General features: G+C 43.1%; 2 protein-coding genes across 4 annotated transcripts; one reads left to right on the top strand and one right to left on the bottom strand.

The window, feature by feature from the left end:
- Positions 1-24: 24 nt before the first annotated feature.
- On the bottom strand, positions 25-10,159 carry c1s.2 (complement component 1, s subcomponent .2). Its single transcript, XM_061819738.1, has 11 exons — positions 8,231-10,159; positions 7,954-8,122; positions 7,572-7,777; positions 7,349-7,496; positions 7,153-7,271; positions 6,880-6,958; positions 6,658-6,792; positions 6,355-6,429; positions 4,728-4,933; positions 2,199-2,413; positions 25-399 (listed from the first exon to the last, which is right to left on the bottom strand). Exons 1-11 carry the CDS (start codon positions 8,387-8,389, stop codon positions 27-29), a joined length of 1,884 nt encoding a protein of 627 aa, XP_061675722.1. The 5' UTR covers positions 8,390-10,159; the 3' UTR covers positions 25-26.
- Positions 7,473-17,770, top strand: LOC133500730 (tumor necrosis factor receptor superfamily member 5). Of its 3 annotated transcripts, none has more exons than XM_061819819.1 (8): positions 7,473-7,593; positions 10,817-10,942; positions 12,852-12,998; positions 13,073-13,166; positions 13,800-13,876; positions 14,767-14,883; positions 16,050-16,190; positions 16,280-17,770. In XM_061819819.1, exons 1-8 carry the CDS (start codon positions 7,581-7,583, stop codon positions 16,423-16,425), a joined length of 861 nt encoding a protein of 286 aa, XP_061675803.1. In that variant the 5' UTR covers positions 7,473-7,580; the 3' UTR covers positions 16,426-17,770. The 3 variants fall into 3 exon arrangements, with proteins under 3 accessions (XP_061675803.1, XP_061675802.1, XP_061675801.1); XM_061819818.1 differs by lacking the exon at positions 7,473-7,593 and adding an exon at positions 10,554-10,735; XM_061819817.1 differs by lacking the exon at positions 7,473-7,593 and having other exon boundaries at positions 10,554-10,942.
- Positions 17,771-17,889: the final 119 nt, after the last annotated feature.

Here is a 17,889-nt window from a genome sequence, read left to right as displayed (position 1 = left end):
ACCGTATCAACATTTGTGAAGTCGGATCAATTGTTGTCCTGAATTGTTTTTCTGATCCAGTCCACGTAGTTGATAACTTTGGTAAAGACCTCATAAGTCCCGGGTTCACCGCAGCCCGTGCCCCAGCTGACGATGCCCGCAGCCCAGTAGGATGCATTGTCATAGACAGCGAAGGGCGATCCTCCGAAACCATAGCAAAACACAAGCCCGACTTCCTGAGGTCCGGCACAGAACATGTTGTCTGTCAAGGTTGGGACGCGGACCCTTCGCAATGTCGACCACGTGCTGATTGAACTCTGGCACGTGTCCTGGCCGACCACGGGTAAGTGCGAGTACATCTGCTTATTTACCAATACACGTCTCCCTCTTTGCAATGTCATGACGGAGCCTGAAATCACTCTAGAAGAAAAAAAACACAAATCAGCAAATTGTTGTAGATCTGCAGAAAAGAAAGTGTGCAGTGAAACCCCACTGATTTGAAAATTTTCCAGAGAATTTAAGTAATAAGTATTGACTGAAAACCTCACCTACTCACACTTTCAGCAATGCCCTAAGATGCCACCCGGCTCCTTCTAATGCGCCATGTTAGCGGACGAGAAGCTCGCGCTGGCACCAGGTGGCGGCAGGCCAGCTTGGTGCCGTACAGCGGCATGATTGAAGATTACAGATTTTCAAACAATCTTAAGAAGTTTATTTGAACATCTTGAATTTATTTTGGGCAAATGTGAAGGAGTTTGAATGGAGGGTGGTCGGAATGTGAGTGGTATATGGAGCTCGTGTACGTGACGTCACCATTTTCACGGCGCCATATTGCCGGTCAAAAAGAGCTGGTCGACAGTGTGGGGGACATTGAACCGCAGCAGAATATACACAATGCCTAAGACTTGTTGTGCCCTTGGTTGTCACAACAGACGAGACATATTTTCAAAGAGATTATTCTACAGAATACCAGATGAAAAGACAAGAAAATATCGATGGATTTCGGCAATTAAACAGGATGGATCGTGCCCAACCAAATACACACGACTGTGTAGCGATCGCTTCACTTCAGGTAGGAATTATTCTTCTCAATCTCAAATTACCAAGAAATATTTATAATGTTAAGTTGCCTCATTTGAGAAAAATGCGTATTAAAAAAAAATGACAGTCGTCTCCAACATACACGAAAGCGTGTTGCGGCCAACCTCTCCCCAACAGATGTTTTTGTTTTTTTTTTAATATGCATTGTTCTCAAATGAGTCCAATGCGTATTTGAAAAGAGAAAATAAACCATCAGTCACACAGAGGTTTACGTAGGTTAACGTGTGGCTGCAACACGGTTCGTGTACGGAGGAGCCGACTCCGTTTTATATTTTTTAACGCATTGTTCTCAAATGAGCCAACGTGGTATTATAAGTACTTCTTGGGAAACGCTAGGGAGGAGCCAACTCGCTTGTTCTCTGTAATGAATGCGAGTTTGTGCAAAACCAGGGGTCATTTATTTAAATATTGGTATTTGTATTGGATACTAGCTGAAAAGATCAATGAATTTCGGCAAAGGTTAACGTGTAGCCGAACACACTTCCGTGTTCACGAGTCGTGTCCCCGTTGAGAACAGATCCAGCAACGACATATTTGTATGGGTCCAGATTTTTCTACGCTTTCAAACTCTTCCGTGTAAATCTCGACGACTTATTCACCAGATCCATGTGTAGATCCAGTTGTCCAAGACAAGCGCCGCGGGTTATCTGTCCAATTTCTCATCGGCGAAAACATCGACTTTGGCATTGAATATGGGTCCTCTCTGCCAAATGTCTCTCTTTTTTCCACGTACCTTCGTTTATTATCACCTTCTAAACGTTTCACGGTATTGGACAAAACTCTGGCCGTCGTACCATAAGACGTATTTTCACGTCGTCTCCAATAGACTTAGCATTGAAGAATGCTTCGCTTGACCGACACTTCCGGCCAGTGACGTGATTTGATGACGTAAGTGCACGAGCTCTATTGTAAACACATATCTCCGTTAGAATAGGGTGTACACCGATGTGCAACCTCCATATTTAAATTATTTTTACTTTTGTTATTTGTTAAGGGTCATGTTTTCGAGGGAGGTTCCCAATTTTGGCTATTTTCGAATAGCAAGGGTTCACTGTCATCCCCACTGGTGACTGGTAGAGGTTGAAAAGAAGAGGTCAAAAAAGGAAGCGACGCTTTACCCCACTTTGTCGCTGTGGTACAGGGCGTCATCTGTGGGCAAGCATATCGGCATGAGAGATGCGCTGAAGGTGAGCGCTTCCTCCAGTCTGATCAAGGCAATGTCGTTGTCGAAGTTCAGCCCGTCGGCGTTGTTGTAGCCAGGATGGACGTGCAACGACGCGGGGGACACGGGCGTGCCGAGCATGGAGGCGATGTCCGTGTGGCCCACATAAATCTACGGATGGCCAACACCAAAGGCAAAAGAAACATCCGATCAACGTGGAAATGCGTCACTTGTCTTAAGCCGGGTACACACATACGATCATCGGGATGAATTGGAGCATTTTCGCCCCTTTTCGGATCAATTGTCAGAGATCTCTGAAAAATTATCCTGGGCGATTATGGAGCCATGCCTTTTTTATTTTTTCCCCTGATGTGCCTGTTGTGCGAAAGTAAAAAAAACAGTATGTCTTCTAAATTTGACGCACCATGGAGAAAAGGTGTTGCTTACTGTGATTCAACTCCTGTACTGTACTTGTAGAAGTAGTCTGTACATACTGTATTTAAATTTTATTTAACAATGAAAATGAAAAGATAACATTTGTTTTTCTACCCCACCCCTCCCCCAATTATGTACAATACCTTTGGAAAAAAATATTTTGGACAGGAGGGAAAAATATGTTATATTATCCACGTTGTTAAAGCGCAAGCTAACGTTAGCTAACAATATCTAGTTATCAAAACAATTAACCCCTCCGTGGATATTGCGCAATCCACGTCACTGACCAATCAGAGGCCAGAGATCTGCATAGACCAAAGCCCGTTTTTGCTCCCGCCATTTTCTCTGACAACATTGAATGGTCCAGTATAGGTTTAGTTAGCGTTTTATCGCGTATTTGGGTTATTTAACAAAAACTATGGTTAAGAGGTGTAGTCACGGACTTTGTAATAGTGACGACAGGTATCCTGAAAGGCTAGTTGGTGGAGTTCGATTCGTACCCTTTCCAAAACCGAAGACCCAGTACGAAAAATGCCTCAGATGGATCAAACTTTGTGGAAGACCGCATCATCAACTAAATCCATCTAATATCAACCGGAACACATATGTTTGCACGAAGGTATGCCCTATATTTGATTTTCAATACATGTCTCGTATAAATGAATTCGAAGTTCTTCGCTAGCATAACACAGCTACGTGTGAACGATTGACACACTTATTCTTTGTTGAGCAATATTTAGCGATGATCGGACTGCACAAACGTATTGATTTCTTGCTGGCTCCCGACCGAAGCTTAACCAGACTGTGTTTGCACGAAGATATGCCCTAAATTTGATTTTTAATACACGTCTCTTATAAATGAATGAGACGTTCTCCGCTAGCATAACATTGCTACGTGTGAACGATTGACACACTTATTCTTTGTTGAGCGATATTTAGCGATGATCGGACTGCACAAACGTATTAATTTCTTGCTGGCTCGCGGCCAGAAGCTTAACCAGACTGTGTTTGCACGAAGATATGCCCTAAATTCGATTTTTAATACACGTCTCGTATAAATGAATGAGACGTTCTCCGCTAGCATAACACTGCTGCGTGTGAACGATTGACACACTTATTCTTTGTTGAGCGATATTTAGCGATGATTGGACTGCACAAACGTATTGATTTCTTGCTGGCTCGCGGCCAGAAGCTTAACCAGACGGTGTTTGCACGAAGATATGCCCTAAATTTGATTTTTAATACATGTCTCGTATAAGTGAATGAGACGTTCTCCGCTAGCATAACACAGCTACGTGTGAACGATTGACACACTTATTCTTTGTTGAGCGATATTTAGTGATGATCGGACTGCACAAACGTGTCGCTTTCTTGCTGGCTCGCGGCCGAAGCTTAACCAGACTGTTTGCACGAAGATATGCCCTAAATTAGATTTTTAATACACGTCTCGTATAAATGAATGAGACGTTCTCCGCTAGCATAACATTGCTACGTGTGAATGATTGAATGAAATCAGAAGCATGGCGTCTCTTTCAGTTAAGAATGTATTGTATTTAGAATCTATAATATATCGTTGATTTGAATGAAATCAGAAGCATAGAGTCTGTCTCAGTTCAGAATGTATTGTATTGTATTTGCCATTTTTACTGTTTGTCTTACGTGAGCGCACGTGGCGTGACGTCACTTCAGGAGGCGTGGTTAAGTGCCCTGTACGGAGGGGTCAATTGTCTTCACAACACTAAACTGTACTAACATTGCAAATTGAGTAACAAAAAAATTGCTAAAATATTTAAAAGTGAAAAATACAGTCACGTATATATGCTTTACAGATGACGTCAATTTTCGGAAAGTGCGGAGCTGCGAAATTTTAGCCTGGCACAAGACACATTTCTCCACAAATGCTTCTCCTGGGAACGTCAGACAATTATCTTAAAAACACCCATGGAGAGTTTAGCAAATGTAATGTGCCAAAGTTATTGAAGCAAAGAGTAGTACAGCATTTGTATTTGTTCTTTGTTACTTGGCACCACCGGCGTGTACCCCGCTTCACCTGCACATTTTCCGGCTCCTCCAGACGTCCACTGTGAACGAGGCTGTGCGCGGTCGTCATGAGCCAGCGGTCGCCGATCACCATGGCGGCCGCTCTGCTTCCGTGGACCCTCAGCACCGCTTGCCATGGAAGGGCGCCTTTGGGAGCAGTGCCGCTCGTCACGTTGCTCTGACGGGCAAGGACAGACGCGGTAGGCCGCCCACACGCTGGACAACAACAACAAAATGACACAATTTAGAGATTAAAACGATAGGGAAGTTATCGGGTATTTTAACAATGTAAAGCACTTGAAGGTGGATATCATTGGGTGAAAAGTGCTCCAGAAATAAAGTTTCTTTCATATAATGTTTTGGTTAAACGTAAGCGATTGCCTTCAAATTTCGGGATCAATTTAATTGGACAGTACCGTGTCAGCATTTTCCAACTTTTATTGACCCAACGCACTTATTTTCCATTTGAAAAACATCCCACAGCACAGCAACGCAAAAAAAAAGTCACAGAAAGAGGATACACAGGTTATTTACAGCGTGTATCTTCTATCATCTAGTACACAGGTATCAAACTGAAGGCCCGGGGGCCACATCTGGCCTGCCGCAGGATTTTAAGTGACACGCGGAGGCCAATCATGTGTATCAACTTTCCTGATTTTTTTTGTTCAAATCTGTACCAAAATTTCAAATTGTATAAATGATAACAGTAAGATATTACAAGCATTTTTGTGTTAGCAAACAACAATAGTTGGAAAAACCCATTACCCTTGATTTCATGTGTAAATATGATGAGGCGGTTAAAGATATTTATCGTTTCACAGCCATAACGGCCCTTTGAGGGAAACCGCAAGTACAATCTGGCACGCGAAAAAAAATGAGTTTGACACCCCTGATCTTGTAAAAGAGCATTTTGTTCGTTTAGACATGTTTGATACCGTTTTCGTTCCTATCTGCATGGTTACACTTTTTCAAGCCACGCCCATCTGAAACAGTTTTTTACCCCGTGGTTTTTATCAATTTCCCTGGCACGATCTTCATCTTTTCGGTCCAAGACTTTCGCCATACTGGCAAACGTGCAGACCGCTCAATAACACATGCGTACCTATGTCTAAATTATAACTATGCCGTAGTAAACAGAATGCTTCTCTATGAAATGTTAACATCGGAGTGAAAATATCGATGAAATACCTCAAAAATGCTGCCAGAAATTGGAATGTTGTCGTTATTATACAGATAGCAATGCCATAAACAGGTAGCAATGCCGTTTTCCCCTATCACAGCTGTGACTAATTTCATGATGAGCGTTGCAGATAGATGCTGGCGGCCGATCTTGATCACAGCCTCGACTCCGCGTCAAGCCGTACCCCCCCTCCTGAAATTTTCTCAACAAATTTACACGTTTCACAAAAATGACATTTTCAACTGAAAAAAACTCGGAGTTCCGCGAATCCGCGGAAAATTCTCATCCCTGCATAGAAAGTCGAACAAAGAGACGTCGCTTGTAACAAATCATTTTGGGAACAATTGAGTGAAATTGAATAAATCCATCTCACTTGTGACCCTGAAGAGGATCATCAATATAAAAAGTGGATGTATTGATGGAGTTTCTTCTTAATAACAAAAAAAGAAGACAGCACCTGGACTGCATAAAGGCGTGACAACATTTGCCGTATTTGACCTCCACTGGCCGTCTGCTTGACACGTGAATGTAACTGGGGGACATACAGAACGAGTTAGCTGGTCAGAAAAATGGTGAGCATAAAGGAATTGAGGTTTGTATACCCGTAGAAATAAGGAATCATATCGGTACAGTTTGTCGGTGCATGGCAAAAGTAATTCTCTTTTGTTAAGGTGCACTTTTTATCCAGCTCTTGTATGCATCTCATTAATTTGTGCAATGTACAGCAAATAACATTTATCATGACGTGTAAGCGTCTCACCATTATCGCCACCATGGTGAAAGTGGAAAGTTGAAATACAGCCATACTGGATAACAGACAGGTACTCATTCCGTGAACCAGACAAGTACTTCACCCATCCGTTCTGCAATGGTTCTGGTTCTTTACAACGGATTACTGCAGGAAGACAGCAGAACAAGCCCATAATCAATTCATCAGGCAATTAGTATTCGGGCTCGATACAGTTTTTTTTCTTTCGCATACATTGGCATTCTGGCAGGCGGCGATGCCACTGTCCATTTTTTTGGCACTTTGTCGAGAAACTCTCCATCTCTTGACCATCCTGACAAAGAAATTCTCGACTTTACATTGGAGCCGTTCCTGATCGCCTGCAGAACTTGACTACGGTCAATTTGTGAAAATGACCACAGTATATGTCACATGACATGCAAACATAACTCACATTGTAATCTGGATGATACGTACATGAAAATTCTGTGTGTGTGTGTGTGTGTGTGTGTGTGTGTGTGTGTATACCATCATCAACCTGTGTCCTGGGTTACAATGCACAAATACATAATCCCCGTAGAAGAAGTTTGTCAGGAAAGAAGGAACAATTCCGTTAGCGACCGCACCAGGATGTGGACACCTGACCCCTGGGGACCCCACAAATTAAAATAAAAGGTCACCATCCGTTGAGGACTCGAGTGGAGTTCCTCACGAATCCACCCACTGTGTGTGCTGTATTCCAGTCTCCAGCCGTTACTCAGGTCTTTTTCATCCGTGTGATAGTCCAGAGTGACCCGGCTGGAGTTTGTGGCTATCACGCCTGGGCTCCTCCCACCGCACAGCTTCCAGGGCTCAGCGCCAGGGATTGTCACCTCACAAAGCCAAGAGGAAGAACTAGTTCAAAAGCAGCCAACCAATAGGAACGGAACCTTCGTGGCTGCGCTTACCTGAAGCCAATGATGAGGACAGGTGAGATCTTGCGCAGTCACGTTGCTTTCGATGTGGAAGTAGTCCGAGAATTTGAGAGTGACTGTGAAGCCAGTTTTCACGGAGATGACATACTGGCAGGATACTGCATGGGGGGGCGAGCGGGGATATCGTGGGCTGGACAGGTACCCCATTGGCTCGTTAAATATCCCCCTGCCGCAGGATACTGGCAAAGGACAAGGGAGAGGAAACACGTGCTTGGAGAGAAGCACAAAATGCTTTGAGTGGGAGTACTGTATGGCACCGACTGGTATCCCTTACTTGACACAAAACCTCTCATTTGAGCAAAGACTAGGGAGAGTGATGAGGAAGAGTAGCAATAAGGAAAGACAAAAGCGCTACCTGTAGCGCGGTAGTTAGCAGAGAAGCCCACATTCTGTCCTTTTGTGTTGCTGCCATTCGTTTGGAACACCAGGGTGAGTCTATTTCCTGGAGACAAGACAGCTGTCTGCTCGTCAGTAGAATTTTCATAGCCACAAAACTTCCCCAGGATCCTGTTGCCGTAAAAAATCTATTGATAGTTGACATTGAAAACACTGATGTCAGACACAAAGCAGTGTACGAATAAACAAGCTGTTTTGTTGACGGCTAGGTTTGAGTTTAAAACTTCAGTTCTGACTGTAAGGGCGTCGTAGCGGCAGTCCGGAGACTCCTCGATGTCCAGGTGGGTGAAGGTGAGGTGCAGCTGGAAACCCTCAGGCACACTCAGGTCCCACTGCTTCCTTAGGTTGGGTGGGTAGGGTTTGGGGTACCCGGGGGACTGGATTTGGCCCTGCATCGGAGGGTCCGGAGTGAACTGTTGCCAGGATTTAAAGGCCAATAAAAACAGACAACTAGAAGGCAAGAGACAGTTGGATCTGTTTGTTGAAGCGAGGCCACGTTAGCTTCTGGTCCATAGAAAAACATACAGTACACGAATGGCTATTTTTGATCCATTTATAACAAGAGCTGCAACTCACCGAGTAATACAAGACATCTTGTCCATTCTGTGATCTGTTACGATAGCGCTCGTCCCCCAGGGCTTTTGTCCCCAAGCGGCGCCAATGTCAAAGTCTGCTGTCAATATTTGGCTGCCCTCAACGTGAGTGACACAAAATTTCCCCCGTTCGCACAGCCAATACCACCAAATGATCACTTTACATTCAAACTGAAAGTACAACACTTGAGAATGACTCTGATAATTCGGAGGCGTGCTGGAGCTGGCTGCGGGGGTATCCCCTGAACAGGTCGGCGGCTAATCAATGCATACATGCATTGAAAAATACCACCATGAAAGATTTTAACCCAGATTGAACCCAGAGTACCCGGAAAAAAACGGTGCAGGCGGGGCCAGGATTTTAACCCCGACCCTCAGAACTCCGACGCAAACTTGCTAATCAGTCGTCCATCGTGCCACCACAGGGTACATACAGTATGCAGCAGAAAAACAACACCAAATATATGAAATGAGACTTCACACCTATGAAAATCATGATAAATATAACCGGGTTGCCAAGGTTGTTGGACCATATGGGTGTGTCATTCAAATATGTTTGTACAAATATGAACTCAAGTGTGTATAATCAACTACCGGCGGAGCCCCTCTGTTCAGTAATCACTTAACATTGCCACACACACAGCAACACCGAACAAGACAAAACTTTCCCCGAAGTGTCTCCGTTGTGTGGATCTACACATGAAACAAGGCTGTGGAGTATTAGACATCCGTCACCAAAGCCACAAGCAATTACTACTACTACCTCTAAGACTATGACCACGACTACTACTACTATGTGTCACGAACCTCCAGTGCGGGGCTGGACCCAAATGCGGAACTCCGAGACGAGGACATGATGTTAGGTGTAGTTCTATTCAAAGTTGATGTCATACATGGTGTAAGCGGTCCGAGAAAGCTAAGGTACATAAAACGCTAGGCTAAGCAAGATCCAAAAGACATGCAGCGAAGTCTGATGACTAGGAGACAAACTATGACACCTGTCACTGCCCCGAGCAGTGGCCATGCCCCTCTTGGCTGTGGTTCAGCCTGGCTCATGACACTATGACTACTACTACTACTACTATATGCTACCAGTAGCTGGCCAATTTGCTGTGAAGCTGTTGAATTTGCAGTCTTGCTCAGAACACGGTGCGTAGCATAACACTTTAGGGAAGATGCATTTTTTTCAAGTTGCGTTAGAATTGGCCAAAGTAACTTAGTTACAACGAAGTGAGTAACTTTTTGCAACGATGGCCATCGATGAAACAATGGTGCTCAATACTTATATTGTGGGGGAGGGCCGACTCACGGCAGAAAGTATGTATATACCCAAGCCTATGTGTGTAATTTGGCTAGTTTTTACCTCTGCCCTAATAATACAGACAACAGAGATGGCGCAAACGGGTTTAACACTTGAATTCAGTCTTACTGTATTGTTCTTAGTCTTTGAGCATCTTTTCAGCATTTACCGTCAAACATTTTACATATTTTAGAAACAAATAATGAACAATACAAAAGAGGTTCTTGAAATAAACCTTTCCTTTTCTCATTGATTCATTTTCTCTGTCTTGTGTCGCCTTCCTTTTCTTATACACAGCACAGAGGCAGCCAATTTGATGTCTTTTTATAGTTTGTGTGAGATGGATGATGGGGAAGACAAAAGGAACAGTCCTGTGTCTTTGGGACAAAGGTGCAGTGGACACAATGGGCGATGATGGCGGGAAAGGAAAAGGGTGTAGTAGCGTCTCATTGTCTCAACGCAGCCAACATTAACAATATCTCTCGGGTCCTGCAGCAGTGGCGGAAACACTTGCAGGTTGCACCACGTCAACAAAGAATGGGGGAGAAGGGTTTGGGGGTAGATAGGAGCAGGAAGGAAATGGGGGGGAGGGCAAAAAAAAAGTGAATGAGACATCTGAGGACAGGGGGGGGGGTTTCCACTGTGTGGGATGACGAAGGTGAGGTGGGAAACTTGTTCATTTGCAGTCGCACGTCACTGAGGAGGGATGCACTTTTAACTGCGCGACCGAGGGCAAGTTTTGAGGACAACCCGTGTGGATATCTGAGTAGAAATGGATCGAGCCAAGTGCGACGCTAAGGATATGTACTTGAGTAAAGCTGGGAGATGCTGCGATCGCTGCCCAGCAGGTCAGTTTGAGATCACGCGCCATCTGTCCGACTGGGTCTTCTCACGCTCGCTTTTCGCCGCCCTGTGTTCACCCCGGCCAGGAAAATTTGTGCGAGCCGACTGCGACCACTCCAGGCAGACTCAGTGCGACGACTGCGGACGGGAACGCTACACGGCCACTAGAAATCACCTCACGAGCTGTCTTCTGTGCAAGTTGTGTAGTGCAAGTAAGTCACAATCTTGCACTCTAATGATACCCAATAGCCAATACAAGCGTTACATTTAAAACATTTAAATTTTTTGTTAAACTGGTATCACTCTTATTTAGCAAAGAGATTTTGTGTGTGTCTGTGTCCTTGTAAAACATCACGACTTAACCCTAGCTCTCCTCCAAAGTGGTGTCCCTCAGGGCTCCGTCCTTGGTCAGATACTGTTTTCATTACACATGTCCCTCTCAGTCATTTGTTCAGCAGCTTTCATACGATCATATCATACGATTTTTTTTTTTTTTTTTGCTGATGATAGCCAGATCCATTTTTCTGCTAAACACAATAACTTTAATCAACTCACTGCCCTCTTTAAGTGTTTAACAGCAACCAAAGATTGGATGACTCTTTTTGTTGGTCTAGAAATCGACTAACTTGTGCTACTCTACTCAGTTTATTGGTCCACTTCACTAGAATATAAAACCCACATCAAAGACTCTCGCAATCATCTTACACCAATCCATGACATTTGATCATGATATTTCCAAACTTGTCCAGTCCGCTTGCTTCAGTAATGAAATGTTCCTAGAATAAGATCTATTTTGACCGCTTTGTCCCTTAAGCAATAAAATACACACCTTTGTCTTTTCCTGGTTAGAACACGAACCAGAAGGAGGTTGCTTGCTTCAAGTATAATTCTGAATCAACCAGAAGATCTTTTTAATTATCTATGAAGCATTTCATGACCTTCATCACTGAGCTACTCGTCCCTTATTCCCCCACATGACCTCGCCGATCCACTTCCTGTATCTTGGCATTTCAACAATCTCGTGCACAAACCCAAAATCACAAGGTGAATGTGTATTTGCATTTTTAGCCACAATTCAGTGGAATCATTTCCCCAATCTGTCAAATCTACCTCATCCTTGGTCCCTTTCAAGCCAGACCCCCCCAAAAAAACCATCACTTATATTGTCCAGCCTTTCGTTAACTAATGACTCAACTACTGAGTAATTGACTAAGTAACTTCTGATTGATTGTCTTTTAAAAAGAGTCCATGGCCAACAACAAAACTATTAAATGGGAACATGCAACATAAAATATTGGCCCACTCGTGAACGAAAGCCACGAAAAAAAGACCTGAAATCAAATTTCTTTGTTCACTCAATAGAAGCAGCACAAGAAATTCTTCATCATCTAGTTGTTTCCACGGGAGAATTAATCCACGTTTATCAGCAATCTGGTTCAATACTGAAAAACAATGCGAGTTCACCCGACTTCTAATTTTACCTTCATTGCTGTTGGGCACACATAGCAGACCCTTTTTTAATCTTTATACAGTGCAGAAGCAAAAACTCCAATATGTCTGATTGGTTCATTTAAATGTATGTATAATATAGTTCGTTACTATGAGTTATCACTTGATGATTTTTTTTTTTTGATTTCGCTATATGTTGAGAGGCAAAATTTAACTTCCAAGCCTGTTTCAGCTACACACCTACGTAATTGATGTGAAAAAAATTAACGCGGGCAAGGAGAACCGCAGTCGCCGATGAACTTTCGACGATTAATCCGAACGGGACAAAGAGCCCAAACACACTGATACAAAATGAGAACACAACAAGCTGTATGCCAGACACTCAGACTCAGACGAAGTGACTGGATTCTGAAGGGACACATCCTACACGGACCGCCCGTTGTTTTGGACCGGTGTGGATTGCAGAAAGTTTTTTTATCAGTCCGCCGGCGTTGATGATCGACGTCGAGAGGCATCCCACGGCACCGCCACTGCTTCCCCGGTACATTCAAGAAGACTTTATCGTTTATTGACCCGGTTGTCAACAATTGCGTTGAAACCAAAATACGAACGATTATGATCCAAAGTGTAAAACGTCCTTAGACTGAGCCTGTCTTGCTTCCTGTGCTGCAGGCGACAACCAGATGACGGAGAAGGAGTGCAAGGCAGACCAGGACACAGTCTGCAAGTGTGTGTCGGGCTTCTACTGCAACGGGCATGCCTGTGACCACTGCCTGCCCGCGACCTCCTGCCCTTCGGGCTCAGGGGTCAAAGTTCAAAGTAGGCTGACCGGAATCTTGCGTAACCGTTGAGTTCTATTTCCACATGTGAAAATATATTGTATTTTCTCACAGCTAGCAAGGCCAACGATACCATCTGCGCTCCGTGTGTAAATGGAACTTACAGCAACGTGTTTGACTCCCACTCGCCCTGCCAAACACACACCAGGTCCGACATCTTTTGTGTGTTCTGTCTTCAGGGTTTGTCATTGGCCAAGGAGTGGGCATTTTCTCCCTCAGTCTGTCTAAAATTGGATCTGGTGTCGAGGTTCTCCTAGTCTGCTGCTCTGGGCGAGTCTCAAAGGGTGTTGTCTGAAGTGACTCCACTGTATTACTTCATATCTCATCGATTTTGTAATTGTCCCGTGACCCTAGTGAGGATAGGCCGAGTGGAAAAAGGGACGGCTGGATGGATTTTCCAATGGTCTCATTTATATTTTCACATTTAATTTTCTTTCTTTCATTTTTTTGTCCTTCTGTTGACCATCACCACTGATGGAACCTCCAAAACCCAACACAATCCGTTCCAATTTCTTTGTTGGCGCTGAAAGTTGCTCTAATTTTAAAACTACCAGTATTTTGCAGCAGACAACCAATGGTCAGTAATACACCATAACGCACTGCATATTCAGAAAAAGAACATTGGGATTTGATGGGTCGCGCACTGGGACAGTGGAATTTTCCACGTGTTTTTTATATGCCACAAGATGAAATTTTGCCTGGAAAAATTTTGTTTCTTTGGAGCATTTAACCAGAGACGATACGAAGACATTTCTTTGACATTGTGCCTTGTTGCTGACAGATGTGAGGACTTGGGTCGAGTGCTGAAAACGGCAGGAACCTCGACGGCCGACGCCATCTGTGGGGAGTTCAAATCTGGTGGGTGACATTTTGATATGCGCTGACATTTTCCAATCTCTTTCTCTCTCTCTGTGCTGGGGCCAGGAAGGAAGTTGATTTATTATCTTCCCGATGACGTGGCCTTTTCTTTGCCATTTGACATCATACGAGATCTTACTAAAATGCCTCATCTCAGCATCAGATACGTGTGTGTGTGTGTGTGTGTGTGTGTGTGTGTAGCTTTTTCGGGACACTTATTACACACTATTACTTTTTTAAAAATTATTTATTTATATGTTTATCTATTTATTTATTCATTCATTATTTATTTATTACTTATTACTATTATTAGGAGCATTCTTAACAGAGGGTAGTTCACAAAGTTAAATAAAAGTGTCTTTTTTTGTCTTCATATTGAAAGCATGGCAGTTAATAATGTTAAAATGTTAGTTAAAACATTGTCTGTATGGTTATTATTTTGTCTTTCATGTTTTTGGTGACATTACGAACTGTAGTATTTTATCTTTCTTAAATGCATTCAACAACCGTATACCATTTAAAAACACGAGAATAACATTTAGTTTGTGCCTAACCTGCAAACACGGAAACTGCAAGCGCAAAATACGAGGGACTAATTCATTGTGACTCCTCGCAAACGCAAACCAGTTTAATGGCGCATGACCGCCACCAACTGGTCTTGTTCTTTCACTGCAAGGAAACCAATGTGAGCTGATGGTGGCCCCATACTGAAGTGCTCTTCCCTCTTCTAGCCGTGGGATTCCGAATCACAATTTTGCTCATATCTCAAGACGAAAAACGGCCTCTGTCCCAAGGCACCACACTTTTATGAATTTATGATCCAAATTTGGATTTAAGAGCATATTCCCAAGAGCTAACTAAGAGTACTGTGTTGTCTTTGTTTTTTGCAGACTGCCCGTGGCTTTTACCTGCAGGCTTGTGGCTGGGCTTTGTGCTGACTGTGCTGATCGTACTTGTTGTTTTAGGGCTGATGTGCTGGACGGCCAAACGCAAATCACACAAAATGGGTGCGTCGACGCAATATTTCATACGCTTGCTTCTTTTAAAACCTTCCACTTAGGGTCTGGTGCTTTCCTGCTCCCGACATCCTCTCACTGCTTCCTTTATTGTGAATGTGCACTACACAGTAGTTTAAAAATAACAAAAACGCCGAATAAGGTTAAAAATGAAAATGCATTAAAGTGCATGTACTGTATATTCATTCTTTCTTATTTTAGAAGGCAGACATTCCAGAGCAGTCGTGGCGTCCGCTTGTTGACTTTGAAAGCGTCATTTATTTCTGCTCATGCACAAGCCACCAACATGAACTGAAAACGGAAACCACATCGAGCATATTTTCAACCTGATTGCGATAACGCTGCAGTCATGTGACGCACGTATGACCGGCAGTTGACTCATAACGACTCCTACGTGTGCCGCAGTTTGTTTCAATTAACATTTCGCGTGTAAATGGAAATGACGGACGTAATACAGTTTACGTGTGCGTGGGGGTGGGGGGAGCGTGTGAAGCAGCTTCTACTCTTAACTGAGGTGATTTTAAAATTTGGCCAATTCGTGGTTGACTCAGACTTTGCTTTGTTAAAAAATGGCATAAGGCCACGTCCAACCTGAGAAGTTTCTTCTTCTTCTTCTTCTCAAAGGAGTTGAGGAACACTACGAAAGTAAATAAATAGGGGAGTTAGTGTGTTTGAAGAAATGTGTGTACAGGTGTGTTGTTTTGGCCAAGTTCTGAAAACAGGTAAAAGTTATAATTGACAGTAGAATTGGGAAAAAAAAAACAAAAACTTTTGTACTTGGGTCCATTATCAATGTACATTTCGTTGCTTTTGTTTAAGTGGATGATTTTTTTTTTTTTTAAACACAAGTATTCTTTCTGTACTGTATCTACTTAAGGACTGTGGTAGTATTTTTTCCCACCTCTGTGGGGTATCACCAAATGGTCACATGGTGTGTTGATTGACAAAAAGTGACAACGTTCAATTTGGTTTCAGAAAGTCAATTTCAATTGACCACTTTTCACTTTTTACGTCCTAGGCAGAACGCTGCAATGGTGCGATTCAAGTGAATTTGGTCAGAGATCGATGTAGAAATGAATTTATTGAACACATCATAATTTCAAAAAAAAAAAAAAAATCTCCCTGAATTAAACTGTGCACGTGTGGTGTGTTTACAGCCAGGCCAAACTTTCCCCCTGACATGACGAGGACCCTCCCTGTGAGTTTGCTCGGACCTCCCCCGCAGACCGACAAAACTTTTGATCAGTGCCAAAAGAGCGACGCGACAGAAGCCTGCCAGTTTACTCTGCTCAATTTGGGTAATAAACACCACATGTAAAAGGATTATAAATCACCGTTTTTTAATCCTGTGTAGTGGCCAACAGTCATTTCCTTAATCGATCCGCAGACGAAAGCGCAGTCATCGGCGTGACGGAGCACCACATAGACCTTCCGCTCACTCTCATTACCAACCTGTCGGGCTACCACAACGGGACTGATGTGTACGACCGTAACCACTCCGAACCGCAGGAGGACGAGTGGTGTGGAACATGAGCGCAATGAGCACTTGTGGGAGTTACTGTCCTCCCCTGCATGAATTTTAGTGGAAGTTCATCTCACAGTCATACGTGTTAACACTAGACGTGACTACGTGGCGGCCATGTTGGAAAGGTCAACGTGCCCATCGAAGGCAATGCAGGGATATTGGAATTATGTTGTAACTTGCTCATTTCTCAATCGATTTTCATCAAAGTCGTTGCATAGGCAATCAATACGTAACATTTAACAAAAGCAACAACAAAAAAAAATGGAACGGGACTCCCAGTTCCTTTGTGGTTATAGTACTGCTTTTTCCACAACCATACGTAGCTCTTTTTGGTTGTCTTAGTCCGCAAATGGAACATGATACATGTTACTGATTTTTTTTTAATCTCCCTTACTAAGGGGTGTCATGGAGACGGAAATCAAAATGCCAATGTGCCGATATAACCGGTGGCGTAGCTAGGCCAATTTCAGGGGGGCTTCAGCAAATTATTGATCTTCACCGTTATCTAAGAAGAGTTTTTCAGTGGACCATCAGCAATTTCCGTCAGTTACGATTGCCTAAAATTTGAAATCATCAATAACTTTTTGAAAATGGTGCCTTGAAAAAAATAGCTAAATTGTATGTATGTTTAAAAAAAATCTTGTTTTGTTTTACATGACGCTGTTATCACATGAATAAAATGATACTTTATTTTTACTATGCTCTGTTATTCCCGAGCCTTTGGTAAAGCACACGCTAATACAGTATCTGTATAATTTCTTTTCCTTCTCTTAAACATATTTTGCTATTTTATTCTTTCACTGTTTTGATATTCCGGTACTCAAAGACCAACAAGTGCGTGTTTCTCCCGGACTCTGTACAAAATCGATGGAATTTCAGGCACTTCTACGGATAGTTTCAGGTTCCCTGTGGAACACTGTCACCCCCCCCCCCAACCCCCCACACACACACACACACACACACAAATACATTCATGACATTTGCAATTTGACCGTTTCAAAATTCCCACCATTTTTTGTTATGACACGGGTATTAATAGCATTTCAGTGGCTATAGGTCAAATTAGATCTGAAACACCCTCAAGGTACACCAACTTAGTTGCATTTGCATAAGAGAATGACATAAAATAATTTCACTTTCACGTATATTTGGTCACTTTAGGAAAAGCCATCAAATTTTAGATCAAATGGATGTGAAGTTTGGATGTTCTCTCAGTACTTCCTCCCAATATTCCAAAAATAGGCAGGCTGGACTCAAAATTGTCCATAGCTGTGATTGGCGAGCAACCAAAGAGCGGGAAACTCACAATTTGGTGACATCCATGGACTCCACACTTGAGATTTGGACTTTTTTTTTTTTTTTTGCGTCTTATCTTAGATTATTCTCTGAAATCAGAGTCAAGCAATTAAGTTGAAGTGTGTGTGTGTGGTGGGGGGGCTTCATTTATTCAGGCCTTTTCTCTGTCTAATGAA

The sequence above is a fragment of the Syngnathoides biaculeatus genome, chromosome 5 (genome assembly GCF_019802595.1).
Source record: "Syngnathoides biaculeatus isolate LvHL_M chromosome 5, ASM1980259v1, whole genome shotgun sequence".
NCBI classification, from domain to species: domain Eukaryota; kingdom Metazoa; phylum Chordata; class Actinopteri; order Syngnathiformes; family Syngnathidae; genus Syngnathoides; species Syngnathoides biaculeatus.
This window is presented reverse-complemented; position numbering and strand designations above follow the sequence as displayed.

Bases quoted from the DNA above. Each gene is read 5' to 3' on its own strand.
- c1s.2 (XM_061819738.1), bottom strand. From the start codon at position 8,389: ATGCAGGGCCAAATCCAGTCCCCCGGGTACCCCAAACCCTACCCACCC. The intron at 7,272-7,348 runs GTGGGTGGATTC...TGGGGTCCCCAG, and splicing joins ACTGGAATACAGCACACACA to GGGTCAGGTGTCCACATCCT. The intron at 6,430-6,657 runs GTGAGACGCTTA...TATGTCCCCCAG, and splicing joins TCACCATGGTGGCGATAATG to TTACATTCACGTGTCAAGCA.
- LOC133500730 (XM_061819817.1), top strand. From the start codon at position 10,660: ATGGATCGAGCCAAGTGCGACGCTAAGGATATGTACTTGAGTAAAGCT. The intron at 12,999-13,072 runs GTAGGCTGACCG...ATTTTCTCACAG, and splicing joins CTCAGGGGTCAAAGTTCAAA to CTAGCAAGGCCAACGATACC. The intron at 16,191-16,279 runs GTAATAAACACC...ATCGATCCGCAG, and splicing joins GTTTACTCTGCTCAATTTGG to ACGAAAGCGCAGTCATCGGC.